Here is a 22,710-nt window from a genome sequence, read left to right as displayed (position 1 = left end):
GTCTAAGGATAATTCTGATGCTTTGCCTTGTGAATCTGGGGTTGTGATTCCGAAGCACTTTGCCTTGGATCATGGGCCGTCGTCGTACTCTTGGATCACCACCATGTGCTGTGCTCGTTCTTGGTGATACTTGCGTTGCAATATCCCAGAGGCTGTTCATCTCCATATATATATATATATATATTGGAGATTGATTATGTGGCATCAGGAAAACCTCTTGAATATAATTTCATACTCTTCGACCAATCGAAGATTACATCAACTCATATATAATTATAAATCAAGTTATCGATATGAACCCATCCATCCATTATAAGCAATAAATTTAAGAATCGTGTGATATATAGTTTGACTCTGGGAGCTAATCGAGGTGTTTGGTATGTCTCCTCTTGCTACAGATTTCAACGTTAACCCCAATGTTGACTTCAAAGAGGCAATTAATGTATCCCTCTCCGTAAGCCATGAAGTCTATGACGTCTCTCTCACACGCACATTCTCGAATGTAGAAGAAGATCGGACATGATCAGCATCTGTAGAACGCCTCCCAACTCGAGTCATCCAGTGATCCGATCCAATTGTCATGCACCAGGCTTTGCTCCTCATGTATTAGATCTGCATCACTTGAAGAATCCCCCCACCATACATAGTTGTCGACAGGTTGCTTTGGATACGCTCGAGGACTGCTTGAATCCACTTTGTTCTGCAGGTCTTCTTCCACCGGCTGAGTTAGGATGCTTTCCCACTCCAAGAACAGTTGGTGATCGGGAAATGGCGCAGGGATTTGGTTGCACGAGCCTGACTCTACTGCGGGCTGCGAGGATTCCGGCCGCACGGCCGGGCTTGGATCCATGTACTTGGCATACAGCACCTCTAGGTCGATGGCTGAGCCGTCGGCGGGGGCGGGGGCGGGGGCGATGCCTGAGTTACTCACGATGTCGTTCAGCATGAGGTCGGGGCGGATCACGTCGCGACCGGCCACGGCAGCGACGGCGGACGGCGCCCTGGCCGGCTTGCCCCGTCGGCTCTTACGGCAGCCGCCGCCCACGGGCACGTTGCGGAGCGATCCGCCCTCGGTCCAGTAACGCCGGCAGGCCTTGCAGAAGTACCGCGGCTGGCTGAGGCTGTAGTTGTTGTAGTAGCAGAACTTGGTGTTGGAGGAGACGCAGCGGGGGCAAGTCGGCGCCACCGGCCGCGGAACGTAGGACAACATTTCATCCAATCAAGGGGGAGAAGAAGAAGAAGAAGAGGAACGAGAGAGGAGAGAGAAGAAGAGGGAGCAGAGGGAAGAGAGGACCAACTCATTATTTGTAGGCTAAGAATCTGATGCGGCCAATGCACGTGCATGGAAGATGAGTTGAGAAGAAGCTTTGGATTGGCCGCGTAGGCGCACGTATTTTGATGGCATTGATTGCTTGCGCGTCTTCTCCTCGCCATGAGAGAGGCTGGTGAGACATAATCGACGTCGGCATCACCAATACCGGAGATTAAAGATTAATCTCATGTTATTAATTGTTGATTAATAACACTATAGATGAATTGACAGTGATTCATAATTTAAGAACAATTCTTCTGCAAAGTAACATTACAATAGGAGTGCAGGATCCAAATGGTACAGAACCACCAAGCTTGGATTATTGAGTGAGATCTCTTCGAGTACATGACAAAGAGCAACCAATTCAAACAGCAATGGAGGCCATCAGCATGATTTGTCTTGTTCAAGAAGCAGTTGTCACTGATGCATCTTCAGAATTGGTGCTTCAAGCAGCTGCTGTTGCATCTTTCTCTTCAGTTGTAGAAGGTATCGGCTTGGTAGGGGCAGGCAAGCGACCGATGTCATCGACCCTGTCTCGCTGCTTCGGTGGAGGCCTCGCTGGTTTCGGTAATAGGCGTCCCTTCTTTGCGAACCACTCCGGCGTGAGCAGTGCCCTAAACCCCAGCTTGTTGTAGTACACCTTTCTCACGGAACCGCCAGCAGCTTCCACCGCAGCTTTTGCACGAACTGTCACTCTCGATACCTGTGGAGTCCACATTGATGTTAGTTACCGAAGAATGATCTATTGGGGATGTTACTTGTAATTGTTAGAGGGAACGATGGAAAAGTATGATTGCATCCAAGTCTATAGTGATAGGAGGAATACTCATATGCAAGTTCTACAGGTCATATTATTTCGTGAGAGAAAACATAAAAGAAACGTAACATTGATCATGCCAGATTATTTCTGTATGTACATTAATACATAAAAGATAATATGCATTACATAATATATTTTCCTTCCCAAAAAATTGATCATGCAATGCCATCAACTCAATCAGTGGTATGACTCCATTACAGCAACATACAAATCAACTTAGAAGCTGAGAGTTAAGAAACGTAACATTACTGGAAATGCTGCCATGACAAGTACAAATAAGAACATATGTGCAAGTATTTCATCGTGAAAATCATACTTATCATCTCAGGAGTAAAGAAAATTTCACCCTATAAAAGGAAAGGCGTCTGTATCTAGAACGATAAAGCATTTTAACTGAAAGGTACAAAAAATATGTCGAATCAAGATCACTAACCAAAACTAGTGTGGTTTAAAAGTGATGATAATTTCACTGATCACTGATGAGGGCAAGTGACAGTGAAAGATTGGCGAGGTGCCAACCAACCAATCAAGAAATCATGTATTTCGTTAAGCAATTTGCTTTCAAGTTATCTTCTAACAATAACTTACCTCAAGGTGTATCGGCCAGTTGATATGTTCAGAACCATGAGCCATCAACCTGATGCCATCCTCTATATGCTTTCCTATTGCACCTGTATCCTACAGTCATGGGGAATTCAGATTTAATTTGAATCAATCAGACAACACCAACATGCACATATGAAGATAAAGTTGAGTACCTTAAGGGTTTTCATAGTAATAAGTTCTGACGAGTCAATTTTTCCTGCATTTATGAGTTTTGCAATCTTCCCCAAACCTACAGGCTGTTATAAACATAATATCAATAAAACAAACAAATATAACAGATTTTTTTTTCTTTTTGAACAAATATGAAGTTAATTTAAAGAACAACACAAGCTAATGAAACATTAGCAACAATGGAAATTAACCTTAGCTTACCCAAGCACGCATGAAATGGCCAAAGAACCCATAAAGAAAAAAAAATATGGAAAATCATGCAGTTATTTCATCTGCTAGAAGTTCTTATACATCAGAACAAACAATTGTTCCTCCAACTGCTCAGCAATTTATTAAGCGTGAAAATATGTTTGAAATTAATGCAAAAATGACACAATGAGCATAACAAAATAAGTTAAGTTGAATAAACAGGAAACAACTTGGATACTGCAGACGTCAGAAGTGGCCACCAAGCAATAAAGTAAATTAGGCGAGCAGGAGAACAGCCTGAAAAGCAAGTGACGAGAGCCGCTTCTTTTGCATTAGCATGAAATAGTCCTCCCCTCCCCTTCAACAGAATAGTTCCTATGAGATGTCGGCCACGGATCATTTAGCCCCAGAGTTAGACGTATTTATTGACGAATCATTCTGTCCGGTTTTCCATCAAATTGGTAGTTGTCTGAAACATCAAAACCCATATTGGAAAAGTTGAAATGTTCAAAAGGCTGATTCTTGATCAAGGCATCTAGTTCTTCATGCTTAAAGTTGCAATGGACATCAAGTTATTACCAATGCAACTCCTTCCAACACTCTTAAAGAAGTATGGAGCTCCTAAATTATGGAAACATAATATAATAAATTGTTGGCACAAAATAAGCAATGGAAATGGACACATATACAACAATATACATGGATATATAAATGTTTCATGTAACAGTGAGAATTCTAGTAGATTTCTTTTCTCTGTATATCTAAGCTAGCACTACTCATGAACCCATATGAATTGTAAGAGCTTTACATCACCACCACATCTCAGAAAGCGCACTCAACCCTTGTTTTAACTACAAGGGTTGCGTGCGCTTTCTGAGATGTGGTGGTGATGTAAAGCTCTTCCAATTCATATGGGATCATGAGTAGTGATAGCTTAGATATACAGAGAAAAGCAAGCACTCAACCCTTGAAGTACACAATCTATGATGTGATTGTTATCAGACAATAGTTCCTAACAATACATCAAGCTATATCCATCTGTACAACCGGAAATGCAATGCATTACTAAAAATATCGCCTTTTCGTTTCTGTGGCACCATTTCGTCCCCGAAAAAACCAGCAGAAGAAGAGAACAGGACAATCTAACGCAACATAGAAAGAGATATACGAGATCGTGGAAAGTAATGCAATCAGGTCACCTGGAAGGTGAGGCTGAAGGGATTCTTAAAACCCCGCCTGGGGAGTCGACGGCGGAGCGGCGTCTGGCCACCCTCGAACCCAAACTTGCTCGTCCCTCGAGCCTTCTGCCCCTTGTGCCCCCTTCCGGCCGTCTTCCCTTTCCCCGACCCAATACCCCTCCCTTTCCGCTTCTTCTTCTGCCGCGCCCCCTTGTTATCCCTCAGATCGTTCAGGCTCAGCAGGCTCGCCGTCGCCGGAGACGACCCCATCGCCATCCCGCTGTACGAAGACCTAAAGATCCCGAACGGAGTAAAGCCGGCATCCATCGCCGCCGCCGCCGCCGCGGTAGGAGGTGGGGGCTTCAGGGCTCTGGCGAGGGGCGCGATGGAGATCGAGGGGGGTCGGGTGACTGGCAGCGGGCGACGGATCGGGAAGGGTAGGTCGGAGAGGAGGGAGAGGCGGCGCCGCCACATGGCTAGGGGGGGTTACGAGCGTAGGTTTAAGCCGGCGGCGGGTGATGCATTCGATCCGTTCGGTGCAGGCGGGAGGAGGAGAACTTTCGGCTGTCGGATCGCGGAACAACGAAGGTGGAGGGGGCTTAACTGGGTTTAGGGCTTGGTACGGAGGAGGAACCTTAGCGGGTTGGATCCTATGGCCTCGACTCGATCCGATCCGAGACAAAGCTTGACATCTCCGCATACTCAAAAATCAAAACTATTTATGTTAAATTATTAAGGATAATCTTTCTATTAATTATATATCAATCAGCATATTTATACATTAAATATTAATTTATTTAATATTTTTTTATATCAAAGTTGAGGATACTCTTTCTATTAACTGACTCATGTAATTGTTTATTTAAAACCCTCTCGATCTATTATATTAAATACTCCATAATCTTATATATGTTTATGTCTACATATAATAAATACAACATTATTTAATTATTTTATACTATTATTTAAACAAAAAATAGTAAATAATGATCATATCTAAAGAATTCAGTAAACATGAAATTTTTGTTCGGACGCCAGAAATAACAAAAAAAATATTATTCGGTTTTTTTCCTAAAAATAGAGTAATATATACTTGTAATTAGAAATATTTAATGTGGGAAATATGGTCAAGAAAAGGATAGAGAGAGGAATATATTAATGAATGAGGGTAGTATGGGAAGAGAATCTCTTCCACGCCTTTACTCCCGCCACGAAGGAGCCGCTACGAACTCCCAAATCCCTTCGCCTTACGTTCCCCCTAAGCTTTCCTCCTCGTCCTCCTGCCGCCCTCCTCTTCGTCCGAGGCGGCGGATCCGGTGGTCCTCGCTGACGCTACCGACGTCAGCCACTTAGGATACCTCGGCAGTGCGACCGCCAGAAAGGTCATCCCCTTCGTCGCTCGCACCGCCGCCAAGTGCCAATCCATCCAACTCGAAAGGTCTCCCTTTGAATCCCCCCAGTCATGCTTTTCTTATCATCATTCCCGATTTTACCTAACGGGTGCTTTCCACATGGTTTGACTATTCCGGCAAGAATTGAATTTTAAGTGCTTTTTATGCTTATTTTCTGTATCATATTATAATTTCAGGCTGCATTATAATCACAATTTTGGGGGAGAATCGATGGTTATTTGTTATTATCTGTTGTGAAATATTGTCTTTGAATACCGGCCCATGTCAGGATGATCGGTACATATCCTTCTTAGAAAAGGATAAGTATAATCATAAAAATGAGTGCAAATTTGGTTTAATGCTAGTTTGTTCTGCTGCATGGAACATATTCCACCATGGAATTGTACTTCCAATTCCTTATGCCTATTGACTTGACAAGTTTCTTTCACATTATTTGATAGTTATAGTAGTTACTTTGCTAAGCCTAGTTCTATTTGTCTCTAGCTACTGGTCATAAGTCTTACATAAGTTAAATGCTATTAAAAGGTACTGGACGAGTGTCAGAAGAACTTTGGCAACTCTTGGAGAGCTGTAAGGGAAGATACTACTCAAGCATGGCCATATTTGACTGAAGGTTTAACAAAATTTCAGGTTTGTGCCTTTCTTAACTGAAAAACTTTGAGACAGTAGAATTTGGTTTTATAGTTGTGTTATTCAATGAAGATTCCTTTTTTTTTTTTGTAATTAGAAGTATATTATATCAAAACAAGAAAACAAGAAATGTATAAGAGATATACATGTCTATACATGAAGGACCAAAGCACAGCACTTGCAGCCAACACTGTTACTGCAAAGAGTACTCTTAACAAATGACATTACCCCCTGCATGAAAGGTGATTGCCAACTGACTTATCCGTCTTGTTTCATCAGTTTGTTTTATATTGCCCGCCATGCAATTACAGCATGTCTTGGAGTCCTCTTAAGCCATGTAACCTTGTACCAGCATAGCATGGGTCTCTTAAACTTGTTCATAGGTAACCTTGATAGCAAAAACTTTTCATATGTTTGAGATATGAAATTTGATGTCACAGTTGATTGGATATCAATATTCCTGATTTCGTTTCAAATTCTTTTATCATCCATATTAAGTTCAGACAGTAGGAGCAGTCTTTTGTTGATCAGAAACCTCTGCTGTCGAAGAACCATCAGTCTTAACCATTTCCGTTCCAGCCTTTGAATAGTAGGAATTCCTGTGCCTTCAACAAAATTGTGAGCAAACTAACATTCTCATTGCAGTACATTTGTTAGTTAACAATGGCTTTTCTGCATGATCCAATCTTGATAACACAGCAGTACAACAATGCAACTTCAAGTATTTCAATCTCAATGATGGGCATCATAGCATCATCGCAGTTAGAAATATTTCCATTCACTTATCTAGTAACAGTAGAAGATTAACCTTTCTGGTGTTTGCTGTGGACAAGAACCAAGAATCCACGCATTTTGCAGTTCCATTGAAATCTCCCTTCAAATCTGTTGCTGCATATCCCTGTTTCTGCACTGAAACTTGTGCGAGTTCATCCGCAGATTGGTGTGTAGATGCACAGAGGAAATTTTGATCCGAAGAAGTGAAAAAATTTCATCATGTCAAGCTTGCAGAAGCATGTTGTCTCTTTCGCCCGTATCAATCTGAGTCAACCATCACAAATTATACACTTCACAACTGTTAGTCCTAATTGAATGCATTAAAATGTTTATCAAACAAAATTTTCGTGATCAAGGGAAACTCTCATGGATAGCCTTTGAGTTATTTCATTGATCACTCTTACTGGTTGATTTTGTTTAAATCCTTGCTATCTTAGAAATTGGTTTTACCTTTGTTTAAATCCTGCAGAAGCTGACAAATTGTTTAAAATTCAGAGGGATTTGGATCAGACTAAAATTATCTCAGTAAGTTTTCATAAATGAACTTTGTGCATCCAAGTCGAAGATTTTTTAACCATGATGTGCAATATGCTTCAAATTTTGCCTTTTTGTCTTGCTAGGAGAGCTACAACTGAAATGAATAGATGTGTAAATTTGCATTTTTTGGGCATCCGTCCTACAAATGAGAAAATATAAAATGACTAGATGTTAAGAGCATACAACTTAAATATGCTGTCTAATATACAGCACATGACACAAAGTGAGTCTTTTCGTATGTTTCAAGTTGGTTGACTGGTTCAAAGCTGGGATCTTATTCAGAAATCAATTTTTCTTGATCTATATGAAAAAATTACTTGTGTTAATGATGTAATTTTTGTGTTAGGTTTTAGTTGCTTGGGTGGAATGCTTCTAAATTTGTTAGGTAAATGGTGTCCCATATTTTGTTACCTATTGGTGAATGCTGTTATTCCCCTTCGCCTTCTTTCTACATATGCCTTTAACCTGCGAAAGGTGTGGCATGGCTGATGTAATACTGGGGCTTCTGCTTGCAGTAATTTAAGTCTAATACCTCAAGTGTTGTCTGTATGGCATGTAAGCAGAAGAAGATTCCCCTACTGATGCATGTTAATATTATACTTCGATACAGTATCTCCATTATGTCAACTTCTTACATTATCAACCCTTCTAATCAAATCGCATAAAAGGGAACGAGTAAATAGTCCAGACAATTTAGTGCATTAGCACAAGGAGAGGAATTGGATAGCTTGGTTGAGAAGAGTTCAGATCTAAGAGTAAAGAAAAAAAAAAAAGTCGATTACTTAGGTCAACGGTCAACCTTAATGCTGCACTAGATGGCCTACAACCATAAGCAACTGCTGCCCATCATTTTGTATAGAGACCTTTGGGGCAATGTAAAATTACAAATTAATTCACATTTTCTTTAGTATTTTAAAATATATCAGAAAAGGAATGCCTCTTCCCCTATCCTATCACTCTGCACATGCTTTTTCAATAAAAGTAAATCCATCATAGTGCAAGAACACAATTTCAGATAGTCTTTATGAAGCATGTATAAGATTCTTGCTTTAGACTTTGTATGCTTTTACTCTGTGCCATTTAATCAATACAAGTCGAATTGCAGTCTGCTTTTGCGGTGGTCTTGCATACACATTGATTTAAATGGTTATGCACTTTTTCATTACTGGAAATTTTTTCCAAGACGCTTGCTTATGTTGTATAACAAGAGCACTTCAGTCCTTTTTCTTGTGCCTGCTAATGTGTACAAGCGGAACAACTTATGAATCAGTATTTCTCAATCTCATGAGTGAACTGAACTAAGATCGATTCGAATTCCTATGTGAAAGAGTCGACATCATCTGATTTGGTTTCATGGTCTTGATGCACATCAGGATTTATTCTTATAGTTTAAACTTGGATATGTCTTTGAAACAACAATAGATTGAACTAAGGTTGATTCACACCTTATTGTGTTTTAAGACGAATAATTTGATCCAAATATAACGAAAATCTTCCACTTTCTTTTAGATGCTCATACTGTCATGGTTATTATTTTGCTTGCCAATTTATTTTGGAAATAATCTATCTACTCGCAGAGACAACATTGTGTTCATTATTTTTCTCTTCCAAATCCCGTATCAATTTTGATGTATTCTCACATTTGTTTTTTGCTCTTATCCTTATCAAAAGTGATAACACCTAGATGTAGAACAAAAAATAATATTTTATTTATTTCTTTATTTTTCGTTTCAGTAATCATGCGGACGAGTGGGATGCCCATATGGGAATGTATTGCCTGGGATGTAAACTCGCAACACTCTTTTACGTGTCCCCAGCACGCTTGACTTGACAGAGTGGAGACTTAGCTGTATCATGTCCTCTAGCCTTCACACCATGGAGGGAAAACTGAATCGAATGCCATGATATAATACTCCTTCATTCTTGTCGCTGTTGAGTTAGTTGATGTGCTGACCCTTCCATTGTCTTACATAACTGCTTTTGCTCATGCTTGAATGATGCCTACCCGTGACGTGCATTAACATTTTTGATACCTTTTGTCTATTAGAAATAGATGAAAGCCAAGAAATATTTTATTTTCCCATAAAATTAATGAATTTTATATTTTTGTTCATTTAATTTAATTTAAATTGGCAAGTAGTGAGGATAGGATTTTATCTCAACAATTAAAATCTTTGCATATGGTTTATTGTAATTTATTTTCATGCAAAAATTAATGAATTTATTTCTATTTGTTTATTATTGTTATAATAAAATGTTAGATATATTTACAATATAGTTATATATTTAAATCAAACTAACTAGAGATATTCATGGTTAATAATAATTAAATTTATTATTTTTTGATGCAGGTTTACTAAAGGAGGACACGTGTAATATTCAAATTTGAAAGGGCAACTATGGTATTCCAGAAGGTTGCAAGGATGTATGTGTAAAAACACCCGCGAGAACCGTTCCACGGCCGAGCGAGCACCGCAAGAATTAGACCGCACTCGGTCCGTCCTCATCTACCGACCCCACACCTCACCGCAAACCGCTCTCGGCCAAGCACCCGTGGGAGCCCACTTGTGCTCCGTCCACGTGGCCTCTCGTCCTCGGTTGGGGTACCCCTTATTTTTACTTCCCCGTTCTTCCCTGCTTTATTGCTCCTCCTTCTCTCTCTCTCTCTTCACGGCTGCTCCCGAAAGATCGGATCTTTTTCCCCCAATTCTTCTGCTCCGAGACCTCGAATTCTGACAAGAATCGGAGAATTGTTGAGGAATCGTTGCTGCTGTTGGGTGATGCGATCATGCCGGCCACGGACTTCCAGGGCTCGTCCGTCCCCTTCGCGTCCATCGGGCGCTCCATCCTGAGCATCCGCCGCGACCAGGTTCACACCGTCGACGGGCACCACCACGATTCCCCCGGTGGCGGTGCCGCCCACGACCTCGAGCTGGAGGTATTCCAGAAGCACGTCGCCGACCTGTTCGTCGACCTCGCTTCTTCTCCTCCTGCTGCCGCTGCCGCTGCCGCTGCCGCCGACGAGCTGCTCTCCCTCGCTTGGGTCCGCAGGCTGCTCGACAGCTTCCTCATCTGCCAGGAGGAGTTCCGCGTGATTCTATTCAGCTGCAGCAAGGGCCAGCGGGTGCTCCTCGCCCGGCCTCCCCTCGACCGCCTCCTCTCCGACTTCTTTGACCGCGCCGTCAAGGCGCTCGACGTCTGCAACGCCATCCGCGACGGCGTCGACCAGCTCCGCCTGTGGCGCCAGCACCTCGAGATCGCCCTCGCCGCCCTCAATGGAGGCCGGCCCCTCGGCGAGGGCCAGCTCCGCCGCGCCCGTAAGGCCCTCACCGACCTCACCATCCTCATGCTCGACGAGAAGGAGACTGCCGGCGGGTCCATCCTCAACCACCGCAACCGCTCCTTCGGCCGCTCCAGCAAGGAGACGCACCACCGCCGCACCGGCAGCGGCGGGGCCGCCGCCTCTGCTTGCCACTTCCGCTCCTCCTCGTGGAGCGTCTCCCGCTCGTGGTCCGCTGCACGGCAGCTCCAGGCGATCGGCAACAACCTCGCGGTGCCTCGTGGCAACGAGGTCTCCGCGACCAATGGCCTCGCCTTCCCCGTGTTCACCATGAGCTCGGTTCTCTTCTTCGTGGTGTGGGCTCTCGTGGCGGCAATCCCGTGCCAGGACCGCGGCCTCCAGACCCATTTCTCGGTCCCCCGGAACTTACCCTGGGCCGCATCGATCACCTCGCTCCACGAGCGGATCTTCGAGGAATCGAAGAAAAAAGACAGGAAGAACTCGTGCGGGCTGCTGAAGGAGATCCAACAGATCGAGAAGTGCAGCCGCCACCTGGCTGAGTTGTTGGATCCCGTCGAGTTCCCATTGACAGAGGAGAAGGATACGGAGCTGAGGCAGGGGGTAGAAGAGTTAGTGGAGGTTTGCAGTGCCTTGAAAGAGGGCTTAGACCCACTGGAGCGCCAGGTGAGGGAGGTCTTCCTTCGAATAGTGAGGAGCCGAACCGAAGTCCTCGAATGCCTGAGCAAGTCCCACAATCCCGAGTGAATTCTGTCGAAGGTGCCATCTTTGGCCGTGATGAGGTGAGGTGGGTTTGCATTTAGTCTTTGGGTGGGCTACCCATACGAAGAAGGGGAAGGAAGACATGAAGAAGATGATGAACCAAATGTCTTCTTCGGGCTGGGAAGATGGAGAAGGTAGTGCTCTTGTATTTAGTCTTTTTTGTCACAGGTTGTGTAGAAAAAAGCAGGACAAAAAGCAACTTGCTTTTTGGATACTGTGTGCATCTTTGTTGTGTTCTTCTCCATCAACTTTCCTCTGTTGTGGAGTCCCCCTAATGGTGGCCATCCATGGGAATGGCCTTTTCCTTATATTTATTGTACTGTTTTCCTTGCTTCTTGTTGTTGAATACTCCTGCAAATCTCATTTTCCATATTAATTCTTCTTTTGAATACCTCTGTTGATTGGTGATAGCAAACATAATTTCTTTATTATGATTTCTGATCTAAGGAGATTATCATGATTTGTTTTGACATTTGCTAGAAATATAACAAGCAGCTGTCCTTGTGGAATTGATGATATACATAAGAGGGGTTTTCTTTTGGAGGGTTTTTACTATGCTTACTGCAGGGCAGGGCATTCTTAATTGTTTTAACTTCAAATGGCATCCAAGTACTTGATCAATGATAAGGGCATTCTTTTGCATGTGAACTATTTTCTTTTCCTCTTTGTATTTTTTTTTTGCTTCTTGTAAAAGCTGTGAAAGATCAAAATGACTCAGTACTGCAGCATAAATTGAACTTCCAAGAGAGGAGAGGGAGGGAGGGATTTGTCAGAAGTTGGGAGAGATTGCTGCACATGTTTTGTTTGTAGTCTCTATCAGATGTTCACTTGGTATAAATCACTTGAGATAATAGTGAATATGAGCTCCTAGTGGCACCAAGCTACATGATGTTACAGGGCATCATGCATGAAATAGAAGCTTTATCAGTAGTTGTTGTTGTTGCTCTTCTTCTTCTCTTCCAGTTTGGCTAGTGATTAATTTATTTATAATGGGAGGAATATCAAATTGGTGCTATGTTCAGGACAGCTGTTAGTGGTTTGTATGCCAAATTTATGTGGTCAATGAAGTTCCTCTGATCTGAGTTCTACTCTGTGTTGCATTTTTGATGTTTGCAAATGCATGGCTTGCTTCATGGATGAGGATTGATATCACAAAGGGCTTATTTCCAGTCCCAGAATTGCCTATTAACTAACCTGGACCTTTGGCTAACATGAGGTTTTCTTCATTTTCCAATCTGACAGTGATAATCTATGATCTACATTGATGACTTCCCTGCAGGAGAAACAAGTGTTTTACTTGGTCAATTAAGGTAATTGATCTCTACTTGAGTTATAAAAGAAGATTGCTAAAAAATGATAAAATATAATTTTATTAAATATAATTCCTTAATTAATTATATTTTTTTTATAATTACTCAATTTGTTTGGAATATGAGATATTTTGGGTTGATATAAAGTGACATAAAAGATGATATTTTTCAGGTTGGTGTAAAAATGTTCAGAACATCATCTTTGAAATCTATAATCCATCCTCTTAAATCTTAAAAACGTTAAATCAATCTAATAAGTGTAAAAGATAATATTTTTTTATCTCTTTTTTGATTTTCAGTTCGTTTTATTTGATTATTTATTTTTTTATTATTTTGTGTCATTGATGATAAAAGATGTTTTGGTAATTAAGAAAAGAAGTAGAAGAATGGGAAGAAAAAGAAATTGAATGGAAGGAGTTAAGGAAGAGCTGTTAGGAATTAAGTGACAAGTTTAAGATATTTATGTTCATTTTGATGTTTTTAATCTATTCAAACTGATACTACATTCTCCTTTATATATTATAATTTAATATTAATATTTGTTTTTGTTTAGATAAATTTACATCCACTAAAGAATGTTACATGAGAATAAAGCAAAATTAGAATACTTTATGTGAAAAAAATTAGAAAATTTATTTTTAAAAGATAAAATAATATTTACATTATACATTTGCATTTATATTCAAAAAATTTTACTTCAACAAAGATAATGACATGCTAGAAAATATTTTTATGATTTTTAATATACCAATTTATAATCGATTATCATTGGGTTAATTATGTATTATCTCCTATAGTTAAACCCTTTTAGTATCCCGGTGTTAGACTTAAAAAATTTACATTTAAATCTCCATAGTTATTAAAATAAAACATATAGCTCTATTTATCATAATATTGTCATTGTTATCAATGAGAGTAAGAAAATAATAAGCAAAAAGATAATTTCAACATTCCAATTACGTTTTCGGTGATAACGGATGACGACACTGCTGCAGGCCATGGGTGATTATGATCGATGAGAAGGAAGAGCAACGATAAAGGATGAGACGAAGGGACGGGATAAAGAGGGTAACACTGATGCCGATGCTCTACATCTGCATTGACGTCGTTGGGTAACTGAGTCGGCACCGACGCAGTAATCGAGCAACATTGAAGAAGATACTATATATATATATATATATATATATTTTTTTTTGGTTATCTTTTCTTTGTGAGCAGTTACTATCAACGAATGATATTTTGTCTTGGTTGATTTAGTCTCGTTGTTTTATAGCTTCTGATTGCTCAAAGATCAAACAGTTTGGATGGACACCCATGAACAGGGCCATGGTAATGTGTAATGATGGTTGAACAACATTAATAATGATAGTTGACCATCATTAAATATAGTTAAATGCATCAGTTTGTCATCTCTTTAAATTTTAAAAAATAATGGATTTTATTATTCAACTCGAGATGTTGCGTGAGATATGGTGAGAATTTCAATGAGGTCCCAATTGGTCATTTGATTAATATGGATATTGGATTTGATTTGTTCGATAGAACCTCCTACAACGTTTAAATTAGAGCTCGAGAAAGATCAAATCATACGGTTTAGAAATGGTGTTATCGATAGCATGTGTTCTTCTTGATAGCATCCAAGGAAATAGAGACCAAGACCTTTTCTAGGTTAAGCCTACAAGGATGAGATGATGCTTGCATTTAAAATAAGACGTGATGTGCATGTCATGCCCATTAACAATAAAGATGCTAATCATGTCCTTGGCATATGAAATTTAAGTTTATTGAACAAAGTTTTGCAAGAATTTTGTATAAAATATTACAAAAATAATAGGTCTGAAATCTTTAATAGGAATAGCATTAGAGAGGTCCCAACTAGGAGGAATGGTAGCATTGGAGTAAAAAAAATCTCATGTTGAAGCCATCAATGATCGTTTGTTCAAATGATTTATCATATCCATGAAGATTTACTGATGAAAGTAAACCCAGAAACCCAAGATTACAGATCTTGGGGAATTCCACAAAACACCAATACAAGATAACTTATGATTGTTGATCACACAAGTTTAGAAAGAGGGAGAGCAACTCCATGACATGCACCAATATTATATCATGTTGATACAGAGCTACTTACACAAAGCATTAAGTGTAGATAGTGGCCATAAGTAAATAGCAAAAGACCTAAAATCGCAAGCTCTTCTTCTATCAAGCAAATATAAAAGGAGGCCAAAAGAGCTTCAAAAAGGAGGCCAGGAGAGCTCCAGTCTGAAGATAACCGACCATCGGTACTTTTCATCATTCAATCGATGATTGAATCACCAACTAAGAGTATCCCTTCGGCTGAAATATGATACGTCCTAACTTCCACACGCCATGCACGCTTCACCATTTTCTAGGGAACAAGCAACTTGTGCCAGTTTGGCTTCCACATCATCATCCTCTACCGGTTTATTAGTTTTCTGCATCCCATCCATATATGGAAATTCAAGGCCAATACACTAACATACCAGAAATAAGTTGATAATCAAAGAAACATGTGATTTGCAACTTGATGTAATTCATGAGGAACTCTAACCTGGAGCAAAGAGGTGTCAACTGTGAACTTGATTGCATCGGCGGCAGCACGTGTACGCAAATAGTACATTCCAGTCTTTAAACCCTACATTTTAATTTAGCCCACACAAGTTCCTATTCATCATACTAAATAAATAGTTTTAAATGAGCAAATTAAGATATTTAGTTGAGAGTTAAAAGATGTCACCTTAGACCATGCATAGAAGTGCAATGACGTTAACTTTCCGAAATTGGGTTGGTCCATATGGATGTTAAGACTCTGACTCTGATCTATGTAGCACCCACGATCAACAGCCATGTCAACTAGAGTCCTTTGCTTAATCTCCCATACGGTTCTAAGGTCAAAAGTCTAATTAACATATACAGAAAAGAATTTTAGACAATATGAAGAAATAATTTGCTTGTGTTATCTCACTTGTATATTGCTTTCAAATTATCTGGAATTTCAGGAATCTTGAGAATGGAACCATCATCATAAATTATCTTGTTTTTGAGTGTAGGTGACCACAGACCCATCTCAGTCAAGTCATGTAGGAGATGTTTGTTCACAACAACAAATTCTCCACTGAAAAAATTGTAGTTATCATACATACATACTGACTGATGCTTTCAAAAATGAACAAAAAATAATATGTTTAAAGCATACCTTAGGACCCTGCGACTGTAAATGTTAGATGTGTATGGCTCAAAACATTCATTGTTCCCAAGAATTTGACTAGTTGATGCAGTAGGCATAGGAGCAATAAGAAGAGAGTTCCTGACACCATTTTTAGATATCATTTCCCTTAATGCAGACCAATCCCATCGGTCTGATGGAGTAATGTTCCACATGTCAGGTTGGAGAATTCCCTGGGCAAATATTCAATTAGAAATCTTCCAAGAGTTCAAGAAAATGATTACCATGATATAAACCTTCTGTCAAAACATATCCCTCAAGTGATAAGTATAGCTTGATACAGCTAAAAGAACATTCCTTTCCAAGAGAATCCCGATTAACCATATCTGAACATGCATTCCTCCTATGTAAACTATAGTACTATAACATGCACATATTAGCCCTGCTTGCAAACAAGAAATGCAAAATGTAGTTGCATACAGATATTGGCTATGATGCTTTGAACAAGTTTTTAACAGAAAGCTTGCACCTTGAAGCAAATGAAGGAATACAAAAGAGCATTAGCTAATGAACCCAAACCTTGCTCACTGGACTTCCTTGATAAGTCTCATAAAAACCATCTTTCCTAGCAATTTCACAAGAAGCTCTAAGAGCATGGTAGTATATGGTCTCAAATATTGTCTTGTTCAGCTGCTGAGCCTGCAGAAAGCGTTAATAATTAACAAAAAGATTCACATCAAAAAACTAAAAGAAAAAAGAAAAAAATCACTTGGATGTCAACAATTACCTCGGGCGAATCAAAGGGCATGCCAAGTAAGATGAAAGTGTCAGCCAAACCCTGAACCCCAATTCCAATTGGCCTATGACGGAGATTCGATCTCCTTGCAGTTTCAATTGGGTAGTAGTTCACGTCAATTATTTTGTTGAGGTTTGCTGTTATTATAGCACTTACCTGCAAATAGAAGTATAGATGTTTCTTTAGGCATACTCTGGACTGTGGATGTATATATTTCATGAAAGTCTTAAAAATAGATCCTACCTCACCAAGCTTGTCAAAGTCAAAGTATCTGTTTGCCGACCCACTACTGCCAACCAGCTTGGATGGATGTGATTCTATCGGAACCCCCTGAGAGCAACTCATTAGAAAAACAAGAAATGTATTCCACGGAGTGATCTGATACCAAAAACTAGAATTCATTACTAGAACTATTGAGCAAGGATCCATGAGAACACACCTTCTCTCTGACAAACCGAGATAAAGCAATGGATGCCAAGTTGCACACAGCTGTTTCCGTTGGACTAGTGTACTCAATAATCTCTGTGCATAGGTTTGAAGACTTAATTGTGCCAAGATTCTGTTGATTACTTTTTCTATTGCAAGTATCCTACATGTGTATAAAAGCGACAACATCATGATTCAGAAAATTCTTTTTAAAGATCATGATAATTTGATCCAGTACCTTGAAAAGCATATATGGTGTTCCAGTTTCAATTTGAGATTTGAGGACCTCAAACCAAAGATTCTGTGCTGTAACAACCTTCTTCGCCTTGCCCTAAAGTTCAACAATGGAAGAAATGACTAATAATATTAATTGAAATTGTTCAAGAATTTGATATTTGCAGGATAGACTCACTTCTTTCTCGTACTTAAGGTAGAGTTTCTCAAAATCATCTCCCCAACAATCAGCTAGCCCTGGAGCTTCATTAGGGCAAAACAAAGACCATTGTCCATTACTCTGCACTCTTTCCATGAAGAGATCTGGAATCCAAAGGGCATAAAACAAATCCCTAGCTCTATGCTCTTCCTGCAAAAGAACTTAAGAATTGGACTCCACAAGATAAAAATAAGTAACTCTCCAATAATTATTCATTCAAAAAGGTGTTTGATTGTTTTTTAGCTATTTGCAACCAAGTAAGAACCTTACCAATAAAACTAGTTATTGTAATGGATTGAATAACATGTTTCACATAGTGACTTCTATACTTTTTCCTTTGTTCGTTTGATTCAAGATCACATATGACCTTGTCTAAGGTATTATTTATGCACTTCTTACTTTGGATGAGAACAAAGAGTTTTAGTTTTTTCCCCTCTTAAAGAATAAGCAACAGCCATGAGAAGTACGGATGCAGATGCACATTACCAATACAATACAAATGTCAAATAATCAGGAGCTATAAAAGTAGAAAACAATAGGGCATGGATGCAACAACAAAAAAGGAATATATACAACATGGTACATGACAAAGTTCGACAATGTTAAATAGCTAGTAATATATCATCATTCATGACGAATAGTAAGTAACTAATTAACTAGGCATAATTAAAAATAATAATATTTTAACATAAGATGTCGAGGCTTCATAGAAAATTAGAAATTAAAGAAGCATACCTTTCCATGGTTCTTTCTAAGCTCAAGAAATTCATATATATCAGCATGCCAAGGCTCCAAATATACAGCAAATGCACCTATAAGATGAAGATCAGCAACACAACTTTTGGAATTGATAACATGAGAATAACAGTAAGTGAATTCTAACCAAATTACCCTTTCTTTTGCCACCTCCTTGATCAACATAACGAGCAGTATCATTGAACACCCTTAGCATGGGAACAATACCATTGGATGTTCCATTTGTACCACGGATATAACTTCCTGTTGCACGGATGTTGTGAACAGAAACGCCAATTCCTCCAGCTGACTTGCTTATTATAGCACACTCCTTCAGAGTATCATATATTCCCTCAATGCTATCTTCTTTCATGCATACGAGGAAACAACTGCTTAACTGACAAAACCCAATAAATAAATAAGCAAACTGAAGAATTAATGGTAATTTGCAAAACAAAAGAACAAGTCTAGCATTTTGGTACCTGAGGCTTGGGGGTGCCTGCATTGAACAAGGTGGGTGAAGCATGAGTGAACCACCGCTGAGACAACAGATGGTATGTTCCAATGACAGAGTCAATGTCATCTTTGTGGATTCCAACAGCTACTCTCATCAACATGTGTTGTGGCCTCTCCACTACCTTGCCACAAACTTTTAAGAGATACGACCTCTCAAGAGTTTTAAATCCAAAATAATCATAGTCAAAGTCTCGATCATAAATTATCTCACTGTCCAGACGAGCAGCATTCTGAAATGTTCGATTGGGTGAGTTAATATAATCTTACATTTTAATAATACATAGAAATTCAAGTATGTCAACTAACCATAACCCTAAGCAAACATGTCTAACATGAGAGGGAAGGGAAATGCAAAATATAAGCACTAAATGACGAAGGACAGATTGTTTTAGTTACATAATGTGTCATTCTAATCAAGTATCATAAGACTCGATCAACTAAGAATAGTTGACATTTAACCACAATGCATTGACTAATACATCAGTAGACAACAATTCTATGAGCAACATAGTCGCAGAATAAGATCTTTGGTCCAGAAAACAAACATTTGATATCGTTTCTTGCTTGGTAGCAAATCATTTACCTTCATAATTATCTCGTAAACATCATCGGCGATCAAGGGTGCCTCCTGTCCAGATCTCTCATTGACATGATGATACATCAGCTTAACCCTGCACACCACCATCATCAGAAAACATGGCCACAGACAAAACTAATAACTGAATAGATGATGATCGTTTACGTTTCCGAAAATGACTTCTTTGTGTTCTTGTGCAAATTGGAAACCGCAATCCTCGCAGCAAGCTAGGAGAAAATGGGGGAAAACGATTTCAGCTTTGCCGAACGAGAACAGATATAATAAAGCGACGATGAGCACGAGGCAGGGATTACCGAGGCGTAGTCGGGGTGGTTGGAGGTCATGGCGGCGGCGGTCTCCGCGGCGAGCTCGTCGAGTTGACTGGTGGTGACGCCCTTGTAGACACCGGCGCACACCTTCTGGGCGACAAGCACGGGGTCACAGTGCTCCTGGCTGAGCCCGTAGCTCAGCTTCTTAAGCCGCGCCGTGATCTTGTCGAAGTGGACGGCCTCGTGCCGGCCGTCGCGCTTCACCACGTACATGTCCAATCCTTCTGTGGGGAGTTCCGTCGAACGGTTGGATTGGAAGCGTCCGGGGGCGGTGGATGGGGCTGCGAAGAACGAGGGCGGCGGTCGATCGCGGATTTAAAGATTTAGGGCTTAGTGGTGGTGGATGTCTTGTCCGGGACGGCTGATAGGCAATTCTGGCGCCAATCGAGGCGTCCCACTTTAGCATATTGTGTGGTTTGAGCTCTGATGGCGCGGGTTTTGAGGAGGGGTGCGCTGAGTGCGTGGCCTCTCGAGGTGATGGAGATGGAAACCTTTTAATATCGAGAGCGGATCGGATCGAGAATGATGTTTCTTAAAATTGGATCCGGATCCGCTTAAACTACGTTAAGCTAAGTTTGATCGATTTGATATGATGAAATAGGTGTTCAAATATAATTTGAATACTATTTCATATTTTGATTTATGCCTAGAATATTATTATATTTAGTACTATGTTGGTTGAAGATGGATAAAACCAACAATTAATGGAGGGTCAAAGGTGATTCATAATATTTAAGTTTATTATTCAAAGTTCTTTTTTTTTATTATTGACAATTCTCTTGATCTTGATAATTTTATTAATAATAATAATAATAATAATATTATTATTATTATTATTATTATCAATTTTTTTCTTCCACATAAAATTTTATTTTGTTTTTTTTGTCGATATCATCATCAATTCAGCTCAATATTTGACACCTCTTTGTTTATTGTTAATGTAGTTAACGTTTATGTGAGAATCCCTTGATGCTCATTGCATATATAGTCAAATGTGATGTCGATCAATGTCATCTAACCTTACTCGGTATATATATATATATATATATATATATATATATATATATATATATATATCAATCATAGTGGTAATATAAGTGTGATATAGTTTATTAATATTATTTTATTATTTATGTTCATCAAATTATTTAATGATTTAAGAAACAACTTATTAATATAAAATGATAATGGAGTGTAACTTGTATCTCCTTAATATGAGGATTAAATTTTGATATTTTTATATTATCAATTCATCATTGAATTTTGTATTACTATCTTCAATTATTTTTTACTAGCATAATTTTTTAGATAAATAATAAAATAATAAAAATTAGTCATTGAATCCAAGTTGTTTTGTGGATGAAATACTCTTGCCTCTATAAGACAATCATAAATATATAAATATCTCAAGTTAAATTTACTATCAATCTAACCCTAAAAAGGAATTGATGAAACTAACTTATTATTATCTTTGTTCAAAATATATAGAACTAACCTTAAAGTTTCACCCCGATTTGAGCTTAGAAGAATAATTTATTATACTCCTAATCATATTCATAAGAGTAGAATTTCATACTTCAACAATATTATTCTATTGTGGCATCCATAGTAAGATGTATAAATATCATATTTAAAAAAATATAGTAAAAAAATAGAATTATGATTAAATCATTATGTTTACCATAAAATTTACCATTCTTATTGGATTTAATAATTTTCATGTTTTAATCTAATTATTTTTTAACTTAAATTATGCTTACTTAAATGTATCAATAGCTTAGGATCTTATATAAATAAGATATAGATAGTCAAATTTCAAGAACTTATCTATAACGGTGATAAAGATATCACTCTATAAAATAAAAAATATGGAGTAATCTATAAATATAAGTCTATATATAATATCAGGAAGTTTATGAAACTTTCATGCTAATATTTTATTATAGAATAGTTGCTAATTCAAAATTCACATTAATGTTATATACATCATCATTCAAAATTTTATAACCAACCTTAATTGTTCTTTAATTTTTGAGTTAAAATAATTTCATACACATTATGGATAATATAAGTTGAAACATCAAAATCATTCCATCAAGTAATAGAAAGTGACATTCATAATAATATTTGATTTGAAACATACAAATATCAACTTATATTTTTTCCTTTCTAATCAAAATTTATAGTTTTTTTCAAATAATCTTCTTTACCAGACAAGTAGCACTTTAATGTGAATATTTTCCTATATTATTGTAATTGATAATATTTCAATTAATACATTCATTAAACAGAGAAGAAACTAAAATTATGGTGAGTATTTTATTTAGGATAATTGCTCATAATTGGTTTATCCACATCCAAGACATGTCAAAAGGATAAGTATGACATTTTTTAGGATTATTACATGATATATATGATTTAAATGTGAATCTACTCAAATTAGATTAAAAATTATTAAAATAGTCTAAAAATAGAGAAAAAAAATCAAAATAATATATTTTTATATCATATTTGCCTACTATATTAAAATATTGAGTCGAATTAGGTTAGCCTTTTAGCATTGTACTTATAAATAAACTGATCACACTCGATTATAAAATTTGTAACACTATACAATTTGTAAAACTCATAGTAGACATTAACATAGAGTGAAAATATAATATAAGTACTTATTCCATTTGTTTTTTTTTATTTTTATGGATTTTAGAA

At 38.5% G+C, this 22,710-nt stretch overlaps 4 protein-coding genes across 5 annotated transcripts; 1 reads left to right on the top strand and 3 right to left on the bottom strand.

The window, feature by feature from the left end:
• Positions 1–294: 294 nt before the first annotated feature.
• Positions 295–1,251, bottom strand: LOC135652377 (dof zinc finger protein DOF1.2-like). Its single transcript, XM_065173244.1, has one exon. The coding sequence runs from the start codon at positions 1,208–1,210 to the stop codon at positions 524–526; it is 687 nt and encodes a 228-aa protein (XP_065029316.1). The 5' UTR covers positions 1,211–1,251; the 3' UTR covers positions 295–523.
• A 281-nt stretch (positions 1,252–1,532) lies between these two features.
• Positions 1,533–4,871, bottom strand: LOC135652376 (uncharacterized). Its single transcript, XM_065173243.1, has 4 exons — positions 4,298–4,871; positions 2,891–2,974; positions 2,721–2,810; positions 1,533–2,015 (listed from the first exon to the last, which is right to left on the bottom strand). Exons 1-4 carry the CDS (start codon positions 4,748–4,750, stop codon positions 1,758–1,760), a joined length of 885 nt encoding a protein of 294 aa, XP_065029315.1. The 5' UTR covers positions 4,751–4,871; the 3' UTR covers positions 1,533–1,757.
• Positions 4,872–6,421: 1,550 nt separating this feature from the next.
• On the top strand, positions 6,422–12,080 carry LOC135653435 (protein BYPASS1-LIKE-like). The gene is made up of 2 exons (XM_065175407.1): positions 6,422–6,560; positions 9,981–12,080. The coding sequence occupies exon 2, from the start codon at positions 10,418–10,420 to the stop codon at positions 11,672–11,674; it is 1,257 nt and encodes a 418-aa protein (XP_065031479.1). The 5' UTR covers positions 6,422–6,560; positions 9,981–10,417; the 3' UTR covers positions 11,675–12,080.
• A 3,131-nt stretch (positions 12,081–15,211) lies between these two features.
• Positions 15,212–20,439, bottom strand: LOC135652422 (ribonucleoside-diphosphate reductase large subunit-like). 2 transcript variants are annotated; one of them, XM_065173337.1, is made up of 17 exons: positions 19,987–20,439; positions 19,838–19,899; positions 19,679–19,766; positions 19,062–19,325; positions 18,736–18,976; positions 18,580–18,656; positions 17,824–17,994; positions 17,650–17,742; positions 17,425–17,574; positions 17,229–17,315; positions 16,977–17,141; positions 16,769–16,888; positions 16,220–16,422; positions 15,989–16,138; positions 15,761–15,908; positions 15,575–15,658; positions 15,212–15,458 (listed from the first exon to the last, which is right to left on the bottom strand). In XM_065173337.1, the coding sequence occupies exons 1-17, from the start codon at positions 20,212–20,214 to the stop codon at positions 15,357–15,359; spliced, it is 2,433 nt and encodes an 810-aa protein (XP_065029409.1). In that variant the 5' UTR covers positions 20,215–20,439; the 3' UTR covers positions 15,212–15,356. The 2 variants fall into 2 exon arrangements, 1 of the variants encoding a protein (XP_065029409.1); XR_010502127.1 differs by lacking the exons at positions 15,212–15,458; positions 15,989–16,138 and having other exon boundaries at positions 15,761–15,922.
• Between the last annotated feature and the right edge of the window lie 2,271 nt (positions 20,440–22,710).

Source organism: Musa acuminata, chromosome BXJ3-11 (genome assembly GCF_036884655.1).
Source record: "Musa acuminata AAA Group cultivar baxijiao chromosome BXJ3-11, Cavendish_Baxijiao_AAA, whole genome shotgun sequence".
In the NCBI taxonomy this organism is placed as follows: Eukaryota; Viridiplantae; Streptophyta; class Magnoliopsida; order Zingiberales; family Musaceae; genus Musa; species Musa acuminata.
This window is presented reverse-complemented; position numbering and strand designations above follow the sequence as displayed.

Bases quoted from the DNA above. Each gene is read 5' to 3' on its own strand.
- LOC135652422 (XM_065173337.1), bottom strand. From the start codon at position 20,214: ATGTACGTGGTGAAGCGCGACGGCCGGCACGAGGCCGTCCACTTCGAC. The intron at 19,767-19,837 runs GTAAACGATCAT...GGTGGTGTGCAG, and splicing joins AAGAAGTCATTTTCGGAAAC to GGTTAAGCTGATGTATCATC. The intron at 16,423-16,768 runs GTTTGGGTTCAT...ATATTTGCCCAG, and splicing joins AAGGAAGTCCAGTGAGCAAG to GGAATTCTCCAACCTGACAT.
- LOC135653435 (XM_065175407.1), top strand. From the start codon at position 10,418: ATGCCGGCCACGGACTTCCAGGGCTCGTCCGTCCCCTTCGCGTCCATC.
- LOC135652377 (XM_065173244.1), bottom strand. From the start codon at position 1,210: ATGTTGTCCTACGTTCCGCGGCCGGTGGCGCCGACTTGCCCCCGCTGC.
- LOC135652376 (XM_065173243.1), bottom strand. From the start codon at position 4,750: ATGTGGCGGCGCCGCCTCTCCCTCCTCTCCGACCTACCCTTCCCGATC. The intron at 2,811-2,890 runs GTACTCAACTTT...CCATGACTGTAG, and splicing joins TTACTATGAAAACCCTTAAG to GATACAGGTGCAATAGGAAA. The intron at 2,016-2,720 runs GTAAGTTATTGT...TGGACTCCACAG, and splicing joins ACTGGCCGATACACCTTGAG to GTATCGAGAGTGACAGTTCG.